The sequence below is a fragment of the Ornithodoros turicata genome, chromosome 3 (genome assembly GCF_037126465.1).
Source record: "Ornithodoros turicata isolate Travis chromosome 3, ASM3712646v1, whole genome shotgun sequence".
NCBI lineage: Eukaryota > Metazoa > Arthropoda > Arachnida > Ixodida > Argasidae > Ornithodoros > Ornithodoros turicata.
The window spans coordinates 17,135,610-17,155,842 of NC_088203.1; the positions used below are offsets into that span (position 1 = coordinate 17,135,610).

The following is a 20,233-nucleotide window of genomic DNA, read 5'->3' on the forward strand; positions in this document are numbered from 1 at the left end:
AGAGCGTCAGGGGGGAACGACCTCTGTAGCACACGAAAGTAGGAGTGCGCAAATTATGCAAGTTTTTATTTTCACGACTTTTTTAGTGAAAAAGTGGGGGTGCGCAAATTATGCGATGGCACAAATTACGCGAGTAAATACGGTACCTTCATACCCAAAGCCAGAGTGAGATGACATGCGACTTCAGTACGATGACCGTACGCGTGTGAAACAGGGAACGGGCTACAAGCCTCCCCATCCTCCCCGGTAAAATGACAAACTTCCCTCCAAGCAGTAAAGTGTGCGGTAAAAAATAATTTACTATATTCTGTAAATGTACATAACTGGGCGATATATATATATCCTAGTGATGATGACCTAACAGTGACCCGATGCTTCAACAGTCGTGCCAGTAACAACATTCACTCCCTAAGTGCTTGAATGATGTTCCGCAGGGCCGTCGTTGCTTCCGACGGAGGAATCCTGTTGAGAACGGCAAGGGCTCTCGACGTGTAGGATTCCAAGAGGGCTTTGGCCTTCTCCACGCCATCGCCGTTCATTATACACGTGTGCAACTGAAATAGGCGCAGTAATTGTTAATATTTCAGACATTGTCTCGCTGCACATGAGAAGAGCACCAGACTACGTGTAGAGAGAGAGCTCGTGTTTTACAGTCGTGAACCCGGTACAAACCAGCTTCGTCCTCCCGAATTGCAATCATCGCCACTTTGGGTAAAACGCTGAGAACCAAATTCACCAAAGGCACAAACGCAGGTAGTTATGCATGCTCGGGTAAACACTCAATATACTTTGCACAAGCCTCTGCCTAGGGTTGCCACCTTTCGGAGTGAAAAATACCAGCTGGGGAGAGGAGGTTGGAATAGATGGAAAGGAGGAAAGGCTCGTGGGAAACAAAAAGTGGGTGAGGGACGTTCTAGTTGGCTCGACACAACCACCAACAGCTTTGCACAACCACTGCTCTTGTCCCCTCCGAACACAAGATGTAATGAATAACAATGAAAATAATAATAACAATGAATAATCATAATAATGAATAACTAAGAAAATGACTGGTGACTGTAGAGTTGGGTCTGTGCTGCAGATTTATTCAAGCTGTAGTGAAATGTTGAAGGGAAAACCCTGTAAAAGCCTCTATGAAAGGTCTTGAGCCACAATTACTGGCAAAAGGCTGCCGGTATCACCTTCCTACCGGCAACCGGCAGAGCGCGCAAATAACCGGCCGTGCCGGTATAATACCGGTCTGGTGGCAACCCTACCTCTGCCCCCAACCAACTCATGTTCGTCTTTTCTCCCTTTCATCCAAAGTTCTGCTCCTTCACACAATATCATCCGATTCCGTGCTTGTTTTACAGTTGCAAACGTAAAACCTGGACCCCCAATTTGGAAGACATCAAAAGTAACAACTTGAAAATACAAAGGTCTAGCTATACATCAGAAGTGAGAGAACGTGTAGGGCGTGATGGTTAAGTCATGCGGTGATAAACGCCGTCCTCTGTCTGTCCGTGTTTTTTTTTTTGCATTTATCACCAAGCTATACATCAGCATGGTTAGAATACAACATTAGAGAAAGAAGATCCGATTATTCAAAATACGCCTCCACAATCCAGTGGTGCTTGTACTTCACGGAATTGTGTTCACTATTACAACAGGGATGAAGCGGGGGAGCTGGTACCAGTTCGTGTCCAAATTTTCAGCAGCAAATTACCCGGAAGGTCAGGAAACAACACAGGACAATACGCCAGCGGACAACGTGTCAAACGAATTCACCCGAGAAGGGGGTGGTGAAAGAAAGGCTGTAGCACAACAATGAAACCTAATCCGGCACCTAGGTGTGGCTTTTCCCATGAGAAAGGCGACTGTTGCCGGCCTTTGGCTATGTGCTGCATAAATTGCATCAACGGTTTGATGCTCTCCTACCTTGAGGTAGTCCAGCTTTTCAAGGTTGTCGCGGCAGTAGTTGATCTCTTTGAGCAAGCTAGAGTCGTTCTCAAGTTGCAGTATCACAGGAGCTGACATAAGGCTGAAGGGCAATCCGGGTGGGTTCCTGTACGTGTCTACGAAAGGCTGTAGATCAGAATGAACCTAGAGGGAGAGAGGCAAGAACCTGCATTACATAAAGTCTCCAGGAGGCAGTTCTTCTGCAAAAGGGAGAGATAGAAGTGATGGCTAGTAAAATTAGTAAAATGTTGTTCAAGGTTCGTAAAAATTTGAAAAGAATAGTAAAAATGAGTAAAGAGATGTTTTAGACACCTGTGAAAGACAGAGCCACTGTTACTGCTAAACCACGGGCTTTCGCTACAGATTTGCTGGTTGTGAATGTTATATCCCCGACTCACAGGCAGCCTGAAGGCCTTTCTAGTGAAGGACACCCTCCAGGACGGCGTTTGCTTCCCACAACACACGGAGATACTCCCTCTCACAAGCAAACCTTTACAGAAGAGAAGGATGCTCATCTCTTTAACGGGCGAAAACGTGTAGCATCAGAACACAGAGCCAGCCGACAGTTATTGGACCATGGCAATTGAAAATAACTATGCGCGACTTGAAGATTTTAATTCTTTAACGGATGAAGTTAGAAAATCAATCTGCAGCTAATTGAATAATTACAGTTTATAAAGACGTCCCGAAGTACAGTATTGAGCGAGTACAGTACTCTCTAGCCACATTTCAGATGGCGCTACTGAGCGAAAGGCAGATTGACGCTGTCGCATGTCACCGGCATGACCTCCTTTCAGCAAGGTGTCCTTCACAGCAATAAAAAACACCCACCAAAAAGGAGTCTGAGTTGTGTGTCAGGTGTATTAGAGAACACACCAAGAAAAAGAACCTACTCTATTTACCTACCATGCTAATTGGCACTTCAAATTCCTTCCCTGGTACAGAGATAGAAAAAGAAGACAAAGCTGTGCCTTGAACGACATTTAATCACAAATGTGTAGCCTTTGAACCGCGCTTTGTCACACTGTGGTTTGTTGACGTAGAATTTACATATTTCTGATCCTTTATGGGCTGACACGTGAGAAATTTCATATAACGTTCTGTCGTTACTTGATGTAGGGCTAAATCAATTAAATTATTATAATTTGCTTATGTCAAACTATACAAATTATTTAGATAAACAAAATTATGGAAAAGGCTAAAAGCGCTAAAACCAAGAGATAAAACAAAGAACAAGTACATACAAGCAGCACAAACAAGAAAAATACGTCAAGATTCACCAGAGTAAATGCTACGTCAAAAGCTTCGCAGACCCCTCCGATGGAAAGAGACCCGCCCCCAAACTTTTTTGCTCGTTTGCTGACATTTAGATTGCCAGACTGGGTCCTACCTGCCAAGCGAGCCCAATGCTTTTCCCAAACTCGAATCCGAGCTCCTGGAACTTTTCCTCGTGGCCCGCCAGCTCCAGTGTTGCCTGGCAGCTGTTAGACATGAGTGATCCTGTGGACAGATAATTCTTCTCTTCCCAGTTCTGAATGGTCATGCCAGGATACGGGATGGGGTGACCCTGCTGGTCGTGGTCCCCGATGAATTCTGACTGCATGAAGTCTCCGATCGCCGTGGCAACCAAGTCCACGACCTAGTAGTACACAAAGCCGACAACACTGATAACCTGTTTATGGTAGTGCAATCATTATCACTAAGTGTTGATGTAATTTAAGTAGTCAACCACTAGAAAACCCAAAGGTCAAAGCGAAATGGTACCCTTTATTAATAGGAACCTTGCATTTTCAGGTTTTTACGTTTTTCTTTTTTTAACCAAAGAGGAAAACATTGGTTTTTACTTTAAAAGCTGTGAAATAGTGTAAAGCTGGCCAATGACAGGTGGAAAAGCAGATTCAGTGCTTAGCATGCTCCAGTGGCCATATTGGTGGCCAAATATGCCTTTCGGCAAGCTGTTTTTGGGTTTTACACTATGTTGATGATGCAAACCAGGGGTAAAAACAGGTTTTATTGAGTTTAACCATAAAACACAAGGCTACATGTGATAAAGGTAGACTGCATTTTTTTTATACATGCTAGATTGCTGTGATGCTAAGGCTGTAGCAAAGAGCCATTATTTAAATATCATAACTATACGGAGACAAAGCGGTGAACATAATGACGTGATATGCCACACTCCACCCCATGCACAGCTTCAGCAAAAAGAACACCGTTCGTGCCACAACAACCTTTGGAAGTGTTCTGTAGAGCAAATCTTACCTTACAGTTCTTGAGGTCAGTCAAGAATTTGCTCGCATTGGCAATTAGGTAGTCTCCAGTGAGTACGGAAATCTTATTGCCGAACTGGAGGTCCTTCAGGGTTGTTGCGTCTGGAAAGAGGTCGTTGGACAAGTTCAGGATCCCACGGTGGATCAAGTGCGCTGTGTGGATCATTTCCGTGATTTCCGCGAGAGAGCGCTGCCGCTGGGTGATCCCCGCGACGCGCTCCTCTTCCAGTCCCGCCTTTCGCGGATGACCGGATGCTTTGGAGAGCAACAGGACGATGAGGCCTCGGGTTTGAATATTGGTTCGACCATTGTAGATGAGCCGCCTGTGACGAGGACGAAGAAAACTGGTGTGAACGTGGTCGATCCAGCTGTGACTTCTGCAGGTATTCCTGTGACATCTTATGCATGGAGATTGTCAAACATTTTGGCAGCTGCGTTGAAAGATAGACCTAGCCCAGGGGTCGGGAACTCTAGCTACAACTAGCCCAGAGGTCGGTATTAGTTGCACTTGTGGAATGGTCAGCTTGTCATTCAACAGCAATTAATAACTTCGGCAGGCTAATTTAGACTTATTTTCGAATCTCATCTGCAGCCCCTGGAAAAAAGTCGAAGAGAAGGTGGGGTGGGGGTGAAATGTGGCCCTTGGAACTATAGGGGTTCCCGACCCCTGACCTAGCCATAACAACATGATTAGAAGTGATAGATCTGATATGCTGGTAGCAGACTTTATGTGAAGCTTTATGCTGATGATTATTTTGATGGAGGCATTATCTCTTATACACATACACAAGAAGAGACAGCAAAAGTTGGAAATGAAAAACATTGGGTCCATCAACATACATCTTATGTCTTGATACGCCTCGTAATAAGGTCACTGTCATATCCCTTTAGAATCTAAAGCTTTACTGAAGCACATAGTTTTTTATGTTGTGTTTCTTTTCCTGACATTGATTTCTGGGAGAAATATGTCAGTCAAGTTTTTGACATCGACGAGATATTGTGCAGTTTTGTGCACTTTGATGATGTTATCTTGGCATGGTCTTCTGCACTTGGAATGCGAAAAGCACCAGACCACTTTCGGAAACCTGTGGGGGCCATCCAGGAATTTTGAGGCCTCCACAGACAAAAACAAATCGGGAAAAGAGAGAGAGAGAAACGACCAGTGCACTGGTGGTACGCGGAGGCAGACCAGTTTTTCTGAATTCGAGAGCAAGTGAAACAGATGAGCGCGCAGCGGGCACTAGGTCATCCGGTCAAGCAACCCTGATAACCGAAGTTCCCGTTACGACAAACGGGCCGATTCTTTCAAGGTCGCTTCTCGCGTTTGTGACAGTGGCTTCTGCTTCGGGAATTAGCCTCGATAATATAATAGAACTGAAATTACTGGTGCACGCACATGAAAACACCAGAATAAATATGAAGCCTTCTGCTCCTCAGAGCGCACATCATAGTGTTGGAAACAGTCGTCTGCATACGCATATATCAAAAGGTCACTGTCAATGATAACGGAACCACAATGACAGATGTGATGCCGCTGCACAAAGAGACAATACAAAGCAGATCAAAGGAAACTGATTTTTTAGAACTCACTTTGCTGTCTTGAGCACCGGATGGTTTGTACCGATTAGTTTTCGAACGTGAAATGCTATGTTGGACGTTTCGTCATTTAAAAGGCACCGTAAGCTAAAGTAAGAAGTTGGGTATCCCACTATTTTCTCAGCGTTGGACACTGCACGATTCCAGTCCGTGCTTTTCGTTGAGGGCCAAATGTTCGTTGATGCAGATCTACCGATGAAGCATTGCACAGAAACTGGTGTGCAACGTAAAGAGCCCAAACTTTTGTGCCAAATGCGCTTCATACTGTGTTGCTTCCTCCTGTGTTATCCCTGTGAGGCGGACTGTTGCACTTGCCCGATGAGACACAAAATTCATAACATCGTGACCCATAATACTAGAAAAGACAGCATGCTCGTATAACCGGAAGCACAGAGAGAAGGTAAGTTGGAGAGAGAGGTGTCTTTCCGGGGTGTTCCTTTTTCCTTTTTCCTCCACTCTCTTACCTTTCTAGCAGACGACACTGATCTCATCGCTTTTCGGCATTCAACATAGCAGATATCACCAACATTAATGTCATTTCATACGCAGTGTATTGATATGAAAAAAGGTGGACAAGGAACATGTAAAAAAATCGAAATTATTATCAAAACGAAATTTGAAGCAGAAAAACGTTCTTCCTGGCACAGACAATGCATCGAAAACACCTTGTCATAGAACACGAAAGTGGACTTTAATTGGATCAGGGAGGCAATAATAACCTTTCAGTACGCTTCGAGTAACTGTCCTACGTTCGTGATACCTTTGCCTCGTTATCCCAAAGAGCAAGCAAAGCTATCTCAGCGTTTGAATACATATGATATCACATACATAATCACATCACCTGTATTAGAAACAAATAGAGAAATCACTATATATTTCACACCGTTTGGTTCAGGAATGGGAGTAGGGAGCTGGCTCACTTCTATAGATTTAATTTTGGGGGGCATTATTTCATGACTGCGCTCTAAGGGCTCTATGGCTTCGAAATGACGAAATTTTGCGACGAGTCTGGCAACGTTGGTAAGCAAACCGTAACCCGTAACCGGGTAATCCGTAAATTTCCGAAAGTTCTTGACTTGAACACGTGAGTGGTCACGGACGAAATTTGTCGGTAACATGTCGGGTAAACGGGAGAATATGTCAGGAATCCCGTGCGGCAAACGGCAAAAGGTCTCGTCGCGGGAAAGGTGAGCAACAATCAACTTATTCCGAGTATAGCAACCAACCCGGAATACGACTCACTTTCATGGCTTCGCGAAGCCCAGCAATGTACTCCTCTCGCAGCAGTAATCCAATTGTGTTCAAAATCACCTGACATTGCAGCCTTACCCTCCCAAAACCTATAAATTCTTCCCCGAATGACGCATTCGTCTTATCCTCTGTCTCCGAGGTTGGTGGCAAGTGGCGACATAGCGAAAGCGGTCGTATGCCACCATGGCGTTTTTAATTCTTCTTTGCATGATAGTTGCCGTTAAGGTATTTAAGAAAACGTCACCGAATGGCAAGGTCACCGTCTATGTTGGCACACGTGATTTCGCACAACGCGGTGATCAGTGTGATCCTGTAGAAGGCGTCGTCCTTGTTGAAACCGACTACCTGAAAGGAAGAAAGGTTTACGGGCAAGTCATAACGACCTTCAGGTATGGACGAGAAGAGGATGAAATCATGGGATTGCGGTTCTACCGCCAGCTCTACCTAGCTCACGACCAAGTTGTGCCCGAAAAGAATCAGATTGCGCAAGTTTCGGATCTACAGCAACGTCTGCTCCGCAAGCTTGGAACGAATGCCTACCCCTTCTGCTTCACGTTGCCCACCAATGCTCCCATGTCTGTAACTCTCCAGCCCGGACCAAAGGACCAGGGCAAGCCTCTCGGAGTTGAGTATGAACTGAGATTGTACGTCGCCGACGACGACAAGCAGAAACCGCACCGTCGTAGCATGGTCAACATGGCCATCCGCAAGATACAGTATGCTCCACTGACGCAGAGGGAACGTCAGCCGACCACCGTCGTCTGCAAAGGCTTCATGCTCAGTCCCGGAAAGGTGGAATTGGAAGTGGTGCTCGACAAAGAGATCTATTTCCACGACGACAAGATCAACGCCCAAGTCACTGTGTCGAACTTCTCGAAGAAGAGCGTCCGCAACATCAAGATCCTCGTCCTGCAGAACACGGAAGTGACCCTCGTCCACGGCCACTACAGTAAGGTTGTTTCCAGCATCGAGTGCCGCGAGAATTGTCCGATCCCTCCTGGAGCTTCCTTCTCCAAGGAGTTCCACCTTCTGCCTCTCGCATCCGAGAACAGGGACCGCCGCGGGATTGCCCTAGACGGCATGTTGAAGGAAACCGAGTCGTGCTTGGCATCTTCGACGCTCAACCACGAGGATGCCATCGGTATCATCATATCCTACGTGCTGAGGGTCCAGCTGTACCTGGGCCCGATGTCGGGTGACCTGATCGCGGACGTTCCGTTCAAGCTTGCCAAACCGGAACCGGAGGACGCCTGTCCGAAGCTGCAGGAGAAGCGAGTGATCGACAGGTCGAAGTTGAAGAAGCAGTTGACCCGCGAGATGAGCACCAACTTGGTCTTCGAAGATTTTGCGTGGCATCGGCAAATAAGTGAGGATGCACAAGAAGGTTGAGTGGGAGCAAGTGAGGTTAGGGTATTATTGTGATTAGTCCATTTGATTGTGGAGTGCAGCTTCAACATCTTAAAGACTGTAGTTTCCATTTCAGGGGTTTGATATGTAATGATAATGCTGAGTCACGTTTCCGACTGATATGTGTTTTTGAATAAAATAGACTTTCGCAACATGATGGCATCACGTGCATGCATGCGCCTTTGAGTTTTATTTGTTGTCTCTCTATTTGAGTAATGAAGTCATGATTTGAACGTGTGATATATTGCTTAATTGCAACTGCATATTTATTACTAATGCGTCAGTAGCAACAGAGTATTTCAGAGCACAACTGCAGAAGCCAAGTTTGGTGTGGTGTTGATTTGATGTCCTGAACATCTCTCAGACGCTACCAAACCGGACAGTGCTCCAATTAGAAGGAGGTTTATACAGAGCAGAGTAGCACTGTACAGTAGTGTTTAGTTTGTCTTTGTAAACTGAACATTGTACTGTAGTTATGTCGTGGTATGAAGCTTCTAATGCTACAACAACAGCAGCAAAAAGAAACAAGTAATCTTGGAAGATTTCTTGCATTCAGTGCAGTTTTGGAGACTTCTGCTTCAAAGCTGACGCATTTATGTGTTTGTACTTTGTCACACGTACTTTGGGATACGTGCCTTTGTCAAGTAATATTTCGACTGTGGAAATTACTTTTCACAAGTAACTTTGCATGTAATTATAATTGCATGCTCGTAACAGTAATTAAATTACGAGTCATAGTTACAATATGACAGTTTCTAACTGATGCTTATTAAGAGAAGGAAATGCTGCTCTTGTAATGTCTATACATACAAAGTGATTCCAAAAGTAAATCTGTACATTACAAATTACTTTGAAAAGTAATTAAGTTACAGTAACAATTATGTAATATCAAAAGTAATCCTGCTAGTGGTTAATTACTGATAATCCAATTAATTACTGTAATTGAATTACCCGCAATTAATTACTTTGCAGGTCTGATAATACTGTGAGTTTCATCTCGTATCTTTATAAACCCTTTTCAGAAAAACTGCAGCGGAAGGAATAAAGAGGCACTTCAAAACTTCATTACAGTTTATGAAGTTTCTGCTGAGCCCAATTAAGTTTGAAGCCTTCAAGAAGGAGTACTGGGAACAGAAACCACTGGTTCTTCAGAACAGAGATGGTCCCAGCACGTTTTATCCCGTATGCTTCACAAAGGGCATGTTTTTCCCTCTGACAAACGCAATGGAAATTCTGTTTGAGAGGGACATTGCAGCATGCAAGTACGTTGACGGAAAGAGGACAAACTTTGAGCAGAAAGGGCGTGCAACAGTGAAGAAGCTTGAGCAGCTGCTTAAGGAAAAGGGGGCCACACTGCAGGTCCATCAGCCTCAACGGTGGATAGTGAGTAGTGATGTGAAAAAAATTTTCGCTCGACTGTAGCAGGGGTGCATGCAGGGTAGAAATGTTCTCTGAAGTGAATGAATGAAAGCATTGAGCGGGGCAAGGGCAAGTTTTGACTGGTTATTGAAAAGCACGGGAACCTGTTTTTGGAACATTTTATTAGCGCTTGGGTCCACGTATGTTAAACTACATTTTTACACAGTTTCCACCATTAGGGAGGCACTTGCCATAGCCGGGCATCAGCTTTTGTATCCCCCGTCTTATTGTCCAGTGGGCATGTGAACTCACACATCATCATCATCAAAATAAAGTTTGTTTGTTCTGGAAAGGAGAAACTGAACTCGTCTCCTGACTTGTTCTGCTACTCCTAACATAACTTCTCGCCCCTCACTCCCCAAAAATACCTCTCTTGGGCTCTACTCGCAAGCTCGCTATTCACTACGCACATGTTCGCTATTCAGAAGTCCACTATTCACAAGATCACAGAGGATCTTAAAAGGTGGTGTCCATCCCGCAGCTCTGAACAAATTTTACAAGTGCCCCCAAGGCAGCATCCCTCGTGTTCGGTGCCCAAAGGCTCAACACCTTCACTATATTGAAGAGACTGCTGTCTAGTCGAGCAGGTGTAGCTTTCGGTGTAGCTCTTTGAGACGCATACCTAGTGCAGTGCATTATAATTTATAATATGCTCACTATCCTCCACCGTTGCACAAACCGAACAATTCGATGAGTCGGCTTTTCCAACTTTACGAAGAAAATAAAGTTGTTGAACTCGAACGCATATCCCCACAATGGTGACCCCACGATGCCAATATTTGCAATGGAACCTGCTTTCTGGATGTTCCTCATACTGGGCCATAAAACGAAGTCGCATCAGTTTATCAAATGTTGGGAAGTATAGTCTATCTTGCTCTATATCTCTTGAAGTGAAGCTACCTTGTTCTTGTAGGCCACAAAGTAACTGTTTCATGAATGAAAATGTGTGAACCAAGTTTTCAGTTTCTCGAACCACAGAAGATTGATCGATTAGAAAATGCTGCATACTGTTTGCGGTATAAACGGTAAAACATGCGTGTGACGCCACATCATGGTACGCTCTGCCTCTTAGAGCGATTACCAACAACGCCATTGAACGGTGCGCTGTGAACGCCACCTAAACCCTGTTTGGGATGCACCTTTGCTCAGTTTAATATCTCTTGAACGGACACTGCAAGAAGCCTACTTCTTGACACGTTAGCGATAAGGCATAATCTTTGTGTTCCAGGATGGCCTTTGGGAAGCACTGGAACAGATGGAATGCCTCTTTGGCTGCTTAGTGGGTTGCAACGCGTACATTACACCCCCCAGGTCGCAAGGTCTCGCCCCCCACCACGATGACGTTGAGGCAGGTTTGTTTCGTCATCTTGTTTGAACAGAAGGTTCCCGTGAATTTACTTGAACTCAATTTGGGGGTCGTGCATTGTGTGCCTGCGTAACTTGTTACGCGAGCCTCACGTCTGACTTCCCATCTCAAGGTGTTTGTGCTACAGCTCGAAGGGGTAAAAAGCTGGAAGTTGTACAAACCTCCCTCTGAACTGCCACGGACGTACAGCAAAGATTTTAGTCAGGACGAAATAGGGTCTCCTACCCACGAGTTTACGCTGCAGGTGAATAAAAGCAAAGCCGTTTTACGTATTCTGCATATTCTGAATAGAAATTGTTTCATTTACAGGGTTAGTTTAGCAAACGTTACACATTTCGATCGCATCGTAAAAATATAAGACTGGCTTTAGCTTACCCCAAACTTTGAAGACTGCTAGACATTTGTGCCAAGTTTTATTGCAATTTTTGTAAGCACAATGCTAATGTAGAAAGCAAATTGAAGATCGAGCAAAAACTTGCCCCATGCATTTTCAATGGCCTATCTCACACAAACACCGCCATTTTTCTTGCGTCCGCTTCACATCACGTCACACAGGCGGCGCTGCCTGCAACGATGTGACATGCCCATTCTGACCATGATTCTGACGTTATGCACTCCTCCTCTTCTTCTGTACGCTGATGCCACCTGTGTGTGGTGAAATTAAAATGAGGCGCACACAGGAGAAAATGGCGGCTTTTGAGTGAGATAGGCCATAGGAAATGCACAGAGTGAGATTTTTCCTGATTTTCAATTTTTCTTCTACAGAACCATAGAGCTCATAAAAAATTCCAACAAAACTAGAGACAAATGGCAACCAGTTTGCGAAGTTTGGGGTTGGCTAAACCCCGTCTTCTATTTTTCCGGTCCACTCCAAATGTGTAACGTTTGCTAGACTCACCCTATAGTTGATGAGCAAGCCTGTTTGTTTGTTTTTAACAAAAAAAAAAAATTCCATAGCCAGGTGACTTGCTTTACATGCCGCGCGGAACCATCCACCAAGCCCACACGCCAGACGACTCGGACTCCCATTCGACGCACATCACCATAAGCACCTATCAGGCCCAGTAATGTTGATTATTCCTTTCCCGATCTGCGCATAATGGTGATGTCAGGGGAAGATTGCTTCGCTCACTGTGTTCTCATATCATCAGCTCTGTAGGTGAATACCTCAAGTCTGTTTTACCAGACCTAGTAGAGCAGGTTATGGACTCCACAGTCGAACTGAGAAGAGGCCTGCCACTTGGATTCTTTCCAGCTTGTAGGATGGGAAAGGTAAGCTGACATTCTTCCGGAGTTACATATTCTACGGCCGCTAATATTTGTGTGTGGGTAGTGTACTTTTGAGTCGTGGTCTTATTTCACCAAATGGATCCTTGTTAAATTTATAATACAATTTTGGATCAGTTTATTACATAGGTGCTATTAATGTTGCCCTGTTCCTTAAAATGAGGCCTTCGAAATACTCGGCAAAAATTGCTCTCCCACCTTTGGTTAATTACTGCCGGCAGTCGAAGTGGCAACTGTATTTAAACTGCCAATGTCTGTTAACCCTTTCTTAAAGGTTTACCTCATTCCAACATATTCGCCTCTCCAACTACCTATAGAGGCGCTCGCGTCCTCCTCAAGATGGCGCAGAAAAGAATGACTGCCGATGAACAAATCGCCCTGCTTCATGCCTTCTTCCACGAGACACGCTTCAAAAATTATCCAAATAACATAACTCGCGCGTGGTTTCCTGCTGTTTTCGTTGTTTTTCGTTCACGCCGCTCATTTGATAGTATCTTTTTCCTCTTCCTCTTCCCGACATTGAATATTCTTCTCCGCTGTAGTTTTGCACCGCGAAATTGAGCAGTTCTGTTGCTGTTTGAGTTCTGTAAGCCAGGACACTCCATCGCATACGAAGGGAAGTTGCGGCAGTTTCGGGTCAGCGCGAAATATACTTGTCGTCTGCTGTTACTATAATTCATTGAGTGCTTCTGCTGGGGTCCGCTAGGTCCGCAGCCTTCTGGAGATGCGAATAGTAACTGTAGGCATTCCTTCATTTCCAGTCAACAATTGAATCAGCAGTCGAGCACTTTCAAGAGCAGTTGAAGAACCTCTCGGGCGCTATTCCTCGACCGCACGATCTTGTCCGTGACTTCATGTTGACGCGGCTGCCTCCATTTCGCCTTGAACGAGGGTTGCTTTCGGAGACTCCGGATGGAGAACCTCCCACACTGAACAGCTGCGTCACGTTGACGTTTCCGAGCCATGTGACGTACCTGCTTGACGAATCTGGTAAGTTGCGGTTTTAAGTCGGCTGACGTACGATGCTTAGTGTCTGGTGTTGGTTAGTGCTGAAAAATGCTTCATGTTTAGTTGTTGGGTGGTGCCACAACGAGGCCTGTAATTCGATCTTTGTGAACTGCAGTGTTATAAGATACTAGAGAGCTGGTTAAAATGGTTTATGTTATGATGATGGCATCGATGTAACATACACATAGCAATGCCAGAGCTGGCGCTGGGTTGTGGCGAACATGATGACTGCCTTGAGCCCAGCTTCTAGAGAGACCCTTGGTTAGGAATGTTCCATGCCCATTATTTCATATACCATTCAATATATTTCACAACACATTTTTTAACATCACACGTTTTAATTAGGAACAAGCTTAGGCACTTAATGCCTGTGCTGAGTAGCAATATATCAGTATTGTTTCTGTCACCTTCAATATTGGTTCAGTGAAATGCATGTGATTCCCCCATGGTCAATATAAATTGCCACTGGACACTGATACAGTGATAGGCCTCACAAATTTGCCCAGTGCTACATCATATTGTCCACCCTATTCACGTCACAAAGCTGCAAGTGTTGGGTGCAATTCGTATTGCAGTAGGGCTGTGCGAATAGTAAAAATGTTGAATACGAATATTGCAAATATTTGACTTCGAATAGCGAATCAAGTAAATACAACTAGGGATGTGTCAACCGAAGCCGCGAATCCTCGAATCCACGAATCCTAGTCAGGGATTCGAGATTCGGGAATCCGAATCCCAGTGCCCAAAACGGCGAATCGAATCTTTCGAATCCACCGACCACATTTGTTAGTTTCTTTTTTTCAAATTGGCGCCTCCGGAGTCCGCCGAGAGCCTCATTGGCCGTCGTTTGTTTTCTTGTTTGTTTGTTTGCATTGCTCTGGACTGAAAGAGTTCAGGCAAGAACTGTTATATTACAAGTTTAAAAGTTATATGGTTTTGCTTTCGATTCTTGCTTTAGCTTTATGAAAATAATTCAGACTCAAGAATCTATGTATTTCTTGTAGTCTATGAACAATATGTTAAGTAAACTATATGGTTATACTTTCTCCTGAAACTGAACTATTTTACATATTTTTTTCATTAAACAAACGTATATCGTATTCTGCTTCAAAACACACACCAGTAGAAGGCTTTGTTTTCTTTGCATTTTTTAACTGTTTTTAAAGAAAGGATTCGAAAGATTCGAGATTCGTAAGATTCGTGGATTCGCAGAACCTTCCTTGGGTTCGGATTCGGATTCGCGAAATTCTGGATTCGACCCATCTCTAAATGCAACTTAATGACTTCAAGCAAACCTGTTTACTGCAATGGGCTCATACAGCATACAGGGTGTCTCATAAAACGTGACATTAAATTATAGTAAAAAAAAGTGTGGGCTGGGTTTGGCAGCCTCCTTTCGTCGTACCGAGAGCGAAGGCTCACAAAAACTGGTCAAGCCAGTCTAGGTTGTGGGCTCTCTGAAACGCATTATGTCTGAAATGTATGTTGTACAGTAGAACCCCTTTATAGTAAACTGACCGGGACTTGTGGAAATCTTTACTGTATCAGGTGTAGCTTTGAAGGAGTCATATATGGAGCGGGACAAGTCATTCAGAGATTTATTACGGTGCTACGTACAAATAGGAACTCTGCAGTGTTAGAAAAATGCCCCTATTCTTCACCAAAACAGAAGCTGTCGATTGCAAAATGGCAAATTTGTCGGTGATTTGCTTACGCGCCAGTTCGTTCCTGTCCACCAGTTGCGGCAACATCATCTTTTAAAGCAGCGTCAGCACTTTGCATTTTCTGCCAGAGTCCGCCATGTTCCAAACTTCACGTCACACATGTCAGGTCGCCAAATCGAGAACTGGGAAACGCGTGCTAGGGGTGCAAAATCAGGCAGAAACTAGGAAGCTACCTCGCCTATGCCGCTACCCGGTGCGCATTTCCGCATTCAGCAGATAGAATGGGACGGACACTATTGGCTGGTCCCTTCCCGGTTAACTCCAGCGTTGCAAAAAAAAAAGAAAGCGGCAAGCAACATCCCAAATGTCATCGATATGACAAGATGGCAGGATCCTAAAGGCTGCTAAAGGGTGCTAAAAGGATGCACATTGAGTACTATAATTCCAGCTGGCTTTTGCGTCAAAGCTGCTGCTCTCTCAAGTGACAGCAGTTGCTTTCACTTTATCACAGATGTGATGGCTGGGACACCTCCCGTTTTGTTCACAACTACCGCTTTTAAGAAACTAGCTCGAGATACTGTGGTGTAGTTCAGTATGGTTGTGCAATGGAGATGCGGTATACAGTGAAACCCACGTATAACGATATTGACGGTAATTGCGAATTCCATCGTTATACAGGGTACATCGTTAAACGAGGGCTTATCTAAATAGCGCGTCCCCGACAAGTCGGGCGCCACCCCGCGTGTAGCAAAAGAAAAAGAAACAGATGCTAAAAAAACGCGAAGCTGTGTGACACTGCACTGGCTTGGGAAAACAGCGATCAGAACTCGTGGAGGGAGCCAGGGAACATAGCAGGACAACTTCTGGCAACACTACACATCACCATTCCGCAAGTCGGCTTCACCTAACGCCTGCGTGCTTTAGGGGAAGCTCGCTTTAGAACACTGTCGCGAGACTCGCGTGTGGAAAGCACGTGCTAGACCTTTCGAATCATCTCGCGAATTTCAGCAGTATTGGCCAAATACGGAGACACAAAAGCGTTGCCACCTATCTCTTTCACTGACAGTATTAGAAAATGAACAGTCACTGTCTATTTCCTTCCCTCAGTTTTTATTTTGGTTTCATTCTTTTGATGGGAATTACGGATGATACGAATTTTTTTCCTCTACCTGTGAGATTCGTATCATTGAGATTCCACTATATCTTACGCGCACGGGACAACGTCGTTATACTAGTACTCGGAACCGCTGTTTCCATCGCTATACGCGGGTTGTGTTCCCATAGAAACAATGTATATTTTGACGGTAAAATCATGAACCATCGTTTTACGAGGGATATCGTTATACGCGGGTTTTGCTGTACATACTTTGTTGGTGTTTTGGGAATTTGATGGTAAGCATTACACTGGCTTTCTACACGCTGCGTAGCACACACGCAGCCCTCGGTGCGCATGCCATTGGACTATCCTAACACTGATCCCTCGTTCAGGTGCAGTATTCGAACGTTCTAATCAAACGAGGAGGGTCAGCTTAAGGGAGCACAACACGAAGCCACGTACAAGAACTACGAAACAAAACCATCTCTGCACTAAATTCCTAGTAGTGCCGATAGAGATTGCGCATGGGCACGCAACCCGCGCACGCCGCACTTGCGTAGTTCGGTATCGTAGAAGTTAGATTCAATCTCCTCTGCATCGAGAAGCTGTCAAGAAATCATTTTCCCCTGAAGTCAGCCGAGGAGGCATACTAAACCCCCCATCCCCCACTACTTCCTGCTGTCCTCTCTCCATCTGTCCACATCTGTGTGCCGCTTATAGCCTAAGTTGCTTTCCGGTGCTAACATGGAATGAAAAAAAGGAAAGAAATCGTTTGCGGACACACTCGATTATTTTGCGTGATGTTGACGCACCACTACAATGCTGCAAAATGCACTGGGAAAACCCTGCATGGGTTCAACGCGTAAGGCTCGTGCATTTGGGAAATCTCAAACATTCGAAGATATTCGATTTGTGCGAAAGCTACAGATACAGTATCTTGGAATCAAATACGAATACTGAAAATATTTGGTTCGTTTATTCGAAATTCACGCGATTGCGGAAATATGAGACGCTAATTCTTTCTGGAATATTTGTTTACATACAAGCATCAAAACAGCTCAGGGGAGAAAGTTATCCTATTCGTGCTTGCATTCATTTTTTTCAGCCTATCAACATCGTTCGTGATGTTAAACCCAACCCAATTAAAGACAGCGGCGAATTGGTGCCTTTTTTTGGCTGTGTAGTCAACAGGAAGAGTCTTGACCCCCCCCAGAAAACAAAGATGGTTGCTGGCTTTGCAGACGCCGAGTACACGGCATCATTCATTGTTGGTCGCGTTTGCGCACACCATCACAGTGATTGCGTTAGGCCAAGCGTGTTACGAACGGTGTGTCTTACACGTTGTGTGCACGGTTCTTTCATGTTGCAGCAGAAGGCTTAAACCGTACGATACTCGTTCCTTACGGAATAAGACACAATCCAAGCACACACGTGACATCAGACAAAAGAAACACACTTCGCATACGGTGTGGCCACACTGAGCCCGGTGGAAGCAAGCACGATTTGGATTGGATTGGATACTGTGGTGCTGAACGTGCCTGGTCTTTACGCGTGGAAAGGCTGTGGCCAAATCCACAACATTGATCTTGGCGGCTCCCGGACTTGGACATTGGGAGAGGGTCTCGCCTCCGTACAACTCCTTTGCTCTCCCCCATTACACTCTCTCCCATTACACTCTCTCCCAGCTCTCCTTGTAGCCTCTCTCCTTATGATTTCTATGCTTCCAGGTGATGAGAGGGAAGCTCTACTGCTCACCTCAGTTCACAATGACAGAGAAACTCACATGATGCTTTCTGACGAGCATGACGAAAATGTAAGTTATGAAAAAGCACTTGCATTGCACCACATTTTGTACGTGTTTAGAAGGATTCATTTTCTAGAAGCCCCCTAGCCTCCTGAGGTAGAAAATTTACTTTTCCACGAAGTGGGATTTTCAAATGTGCGGGCAAAAGAAAACAAGCATAAAAAAAAAAGAGAAGAGATGAAAATAGTGCAGCATTCTCCCAAGATCGCACACTGACTCATCCCGTACACTTTTCCAGCCTTTCTTAAGTTTTCAGTGTGCAAAGAACACTAGACCCAACTCTGTGAATCTCTCTCTGGGTGTTGCTGTCATTAAGTTTCCTTACGTTGCGGCACATTGAGCCTTGTGAGCGTGCCAGCATTATCAGTGGCATCATGCATTGCCGTCGTGACTGATCGGATTTAACCCGCAAAAATGTGGCAGGTCGGTTGAAATCCTCACATAATTCTGAAAGATATAGAATATTCCACGAAAAAGGGACAATTGTGAAGGAACAGCAGGTTTATGTGAGACAGGGCCAATTCCGCAAAATTTCGCTGAATCACGGAATTGGAGAATGCTAGGGGATCTAATGACATAGTATGTGCTGTTGGTAAACGGTGTGTTTTCTGCAGGAGACGGGCATTGTGAGGTTTCCCGAGCACTTCCTGCCCGCGTTGAAGCAGATTTGTAGAAGACGTGATTTCATCAAAGGGGAAGAATTGGATCTCCCAAAGGATGAAGAAAAGACAGTCTTCCTAACCACTCTCTGGTCCTTGCATCTGCTAACGGTCCAGTGAACATCCCCAAGAATGAGGTTTTACATTAATGGATTCATTTGCGACTTGCAATTGCTTGTCATTTTTTTCTTTTTCCTGTTTCATAAATGCCTCTGATGATCTCAGAGACCATTGTTTAAGGTCGGTATGTATGGAGTAAATTGTTACACATTATGATTGGAGCTGTCGTGCACCTGCATTACTTGCTATGGTATCTCGTGCTATTACTGCAAGAAAGGTGTCACTGCGGTACACCATTTAAAACACCCTACAACACATTGACGATGTGAAGTTACACCATGCAGAACCTTTCTGTGAGGCGTAATGAGTAGAGCAGTGTTGGTTCATTTTCTGACTACACGATAGGGCGGTTTCTCATCCTAGTGAGTTTGCAGGGTATACTGCTCAGAAAAAGGAGAAAACTCCCATAATATATGAACACCTTGAAATGGCATATTTATTAATTACACATGAACTATCGTGCACTTTGGAATGCATTGCACAAATTATCGACATCACAAATTGTTGCATGTACAGGGTGTTTCACCTAACAAATTTATATTGAAAAATCTTATTGTCTAAACACTACAGGGGCAACACTGTTTACACAAAGTTTTGCCATGACTTCGGACCACTTCTATCAATCTTAAAGAGACGAGAAATTCAATTTTCTGAATTGAACTCTGAAACATGGCTAGTCAACCTAAAGTATTTTTGCCAGAAACAGAAAGCGCCGAAAGAATGGCTAAGAAGCAAGCGAGCTAGTGACTAGAATACGACATGATGAAAAAAAAAACTGTGACTAGCGAGACAATGAAAAACGGACACACGCAGGCGAAGTGACATAGAGAAAGCACATGTCTGATAAACAGCGTTCTAATCAGGGAAGGATAACGGACGTATTTTCGTTACCATTTCCACTTTCGTTACTGCTATATTTTCGTTTCTGTCATCCGTTCTGAGACCGGCCTTCCCATTTCATTTCCGTTACGTTTCCGTTACTGTTTCCGGTAAGAAAACGGCTGTTACACAGCTGCGGGAGGACAGCCTGTCCGGCTCTATTAGCACCTTATTTTGCCCAAGTGCTGCTTCGGTGTCACGCGTACACACTACACAAGTAATTTTGCGTCGTTGGGATGCGCACATCTTGCAAGCCTTAAAATGAATAATGTAGGAACATGTCTTTGGTCGCTCGGAGTCCAGCAACTCAAGATGGGCGTAACCTTCATCCAATGTCTCATTCATAAGCGGACGCTCTGAGTAATAAATGATACTGCCATGGTCATGGTGAAATGAAAAAAAGTATGAAATATGTAACTTAAAATCGTAGGCTCTCATCCTTGTGCTATGGTGGAGTATAGTCATGTGT

At 44.6% G+C, this 20,233-nt stretch overlaps 3 protein-coding genes across 3 annotated transcripts; 2 read left to right on the top strand and 1 right to left on the bottom strand.

The window, feature by feature from the left end:
* Positions 1-279: 279 nt before the first annotated feature.
* Positions 280-6,201, bottom strand: LOC135388234 (all trans-polyprenyl-diphosphate synthase PDSS2-like). Its single transcript, XM_064617643.1, has 5 exons — positions 5,799-6,201; positions 4,201-4,531; positions 3,329-3,577; positions 1,918-2,082; positions 280-554 (listed from the first exon to the last, which is right to left on the bottom strand). The coding sequence occupies exons 1-5, from the start codon at positions 6,065-6,067 to the stop codon at positions 402-404; spliced, it is 1,167 nt and encodes a 388-aa protein (XP_064473713.1). The 5' UTR covers positions 6,068-6,201; the 3' UTR covers positions 280-401.
* Positions 6,202-6,805: 604 nt separating this feature from the next.
* On the top strand, positions 6,806-19,041 carry LOC135388231 (ribosomal oxygenase 2-like). The gene is made up of 9 exons (XM_064617641.1): positions 6,806-6,991; positions 9,485-9,845; positions 11,110-11,229; positions 11,360-11,491; positions 12,205-12,311; positions 12,399-12,519; positions 13,296-13,524; positions 18,030-18,115; positions 18,721-19,041. The coding sequence occupies exons 1-9, from the start codon at positions 6,921-6,923 to the stop codon at positions 18,883-18,885; spliced, it is 1,392 nt and encodes a 463-aa protein (XP_064473711.1). The 5' UTR covers positions 6,806-6,920; the 3' UTR covers positions 18,886-19,041.
* Positions 7,030-8,633, top strand: LOC135388232 (arrestin, lateral eye-like). Its single transcript, XM_064617642.1, has one exon. It carries the CDS (start codon positions 7,239-7,241, stop codon positions 8,442-8,444), a length of 1,206 nt encoding a protein of 401 aa, XP_064473712.1. The 5' UTR covers positions 7,030-7,238; the 3' UTR covers positions 8,445-8,633.
* Positions 19,042-20,233: the final 1,192 nt, after the last annotated feature.

Excerpts from the sequence above, each read along its gene's own strand:
- LOC135388234 (XM_064617643.1), bottom strand. The coding sequence starts at position 6,067 with ATGAAGCGCATTTGGCACAAAAGTTTGGGCTCTTTACGTTGCACACCA. Across the intron at positions 2,083-3,328 it reads GCATTGGGCTCGCTTGGCAG|GTTCATTCTGATCTACAGCC; the intron begins GTAGGACCCAGT and ends CTCTCCCTCTAG. Across the intron at positions 555-1,917 it reads AAAAGCTGGACTACCTCAAG|TTGCACACGTGTATAATGAA; the intron begins GTAGGAGAGCAT and ends CGCCTATTTCAG.
- LOC135388231 (XM_064617641.1), top strand. The coding sequence starts at position 6,921 with ATGTCGGGTAAACGGGAGAATATGTCAGGAATCCCGTGCGGCAAACGG. Across the intron at positions 12,312-12,398 it reads ATAAGCACCTATCAGGCCCA|CTCTGTAGGTGAATACCTCA; the intron begins GTAATGTTGATT and ends TCATATCATCAG. Across the intron at positions 18,116-18,720 it reads CTGACGAGCATGACGAAAAT|GAGACGGGCATTGTGAGGTT; the intron begins GTAAGTTATGAA and ends TGTTTTCTGCAG.
- LOC135388232 (XM_064617642.1), top strand. The coding sequence starts at position 7,239 with ATGGCGTTTTTAATTCTTCTTTGCATGATAGTTGCCGTTAAGGTATTT.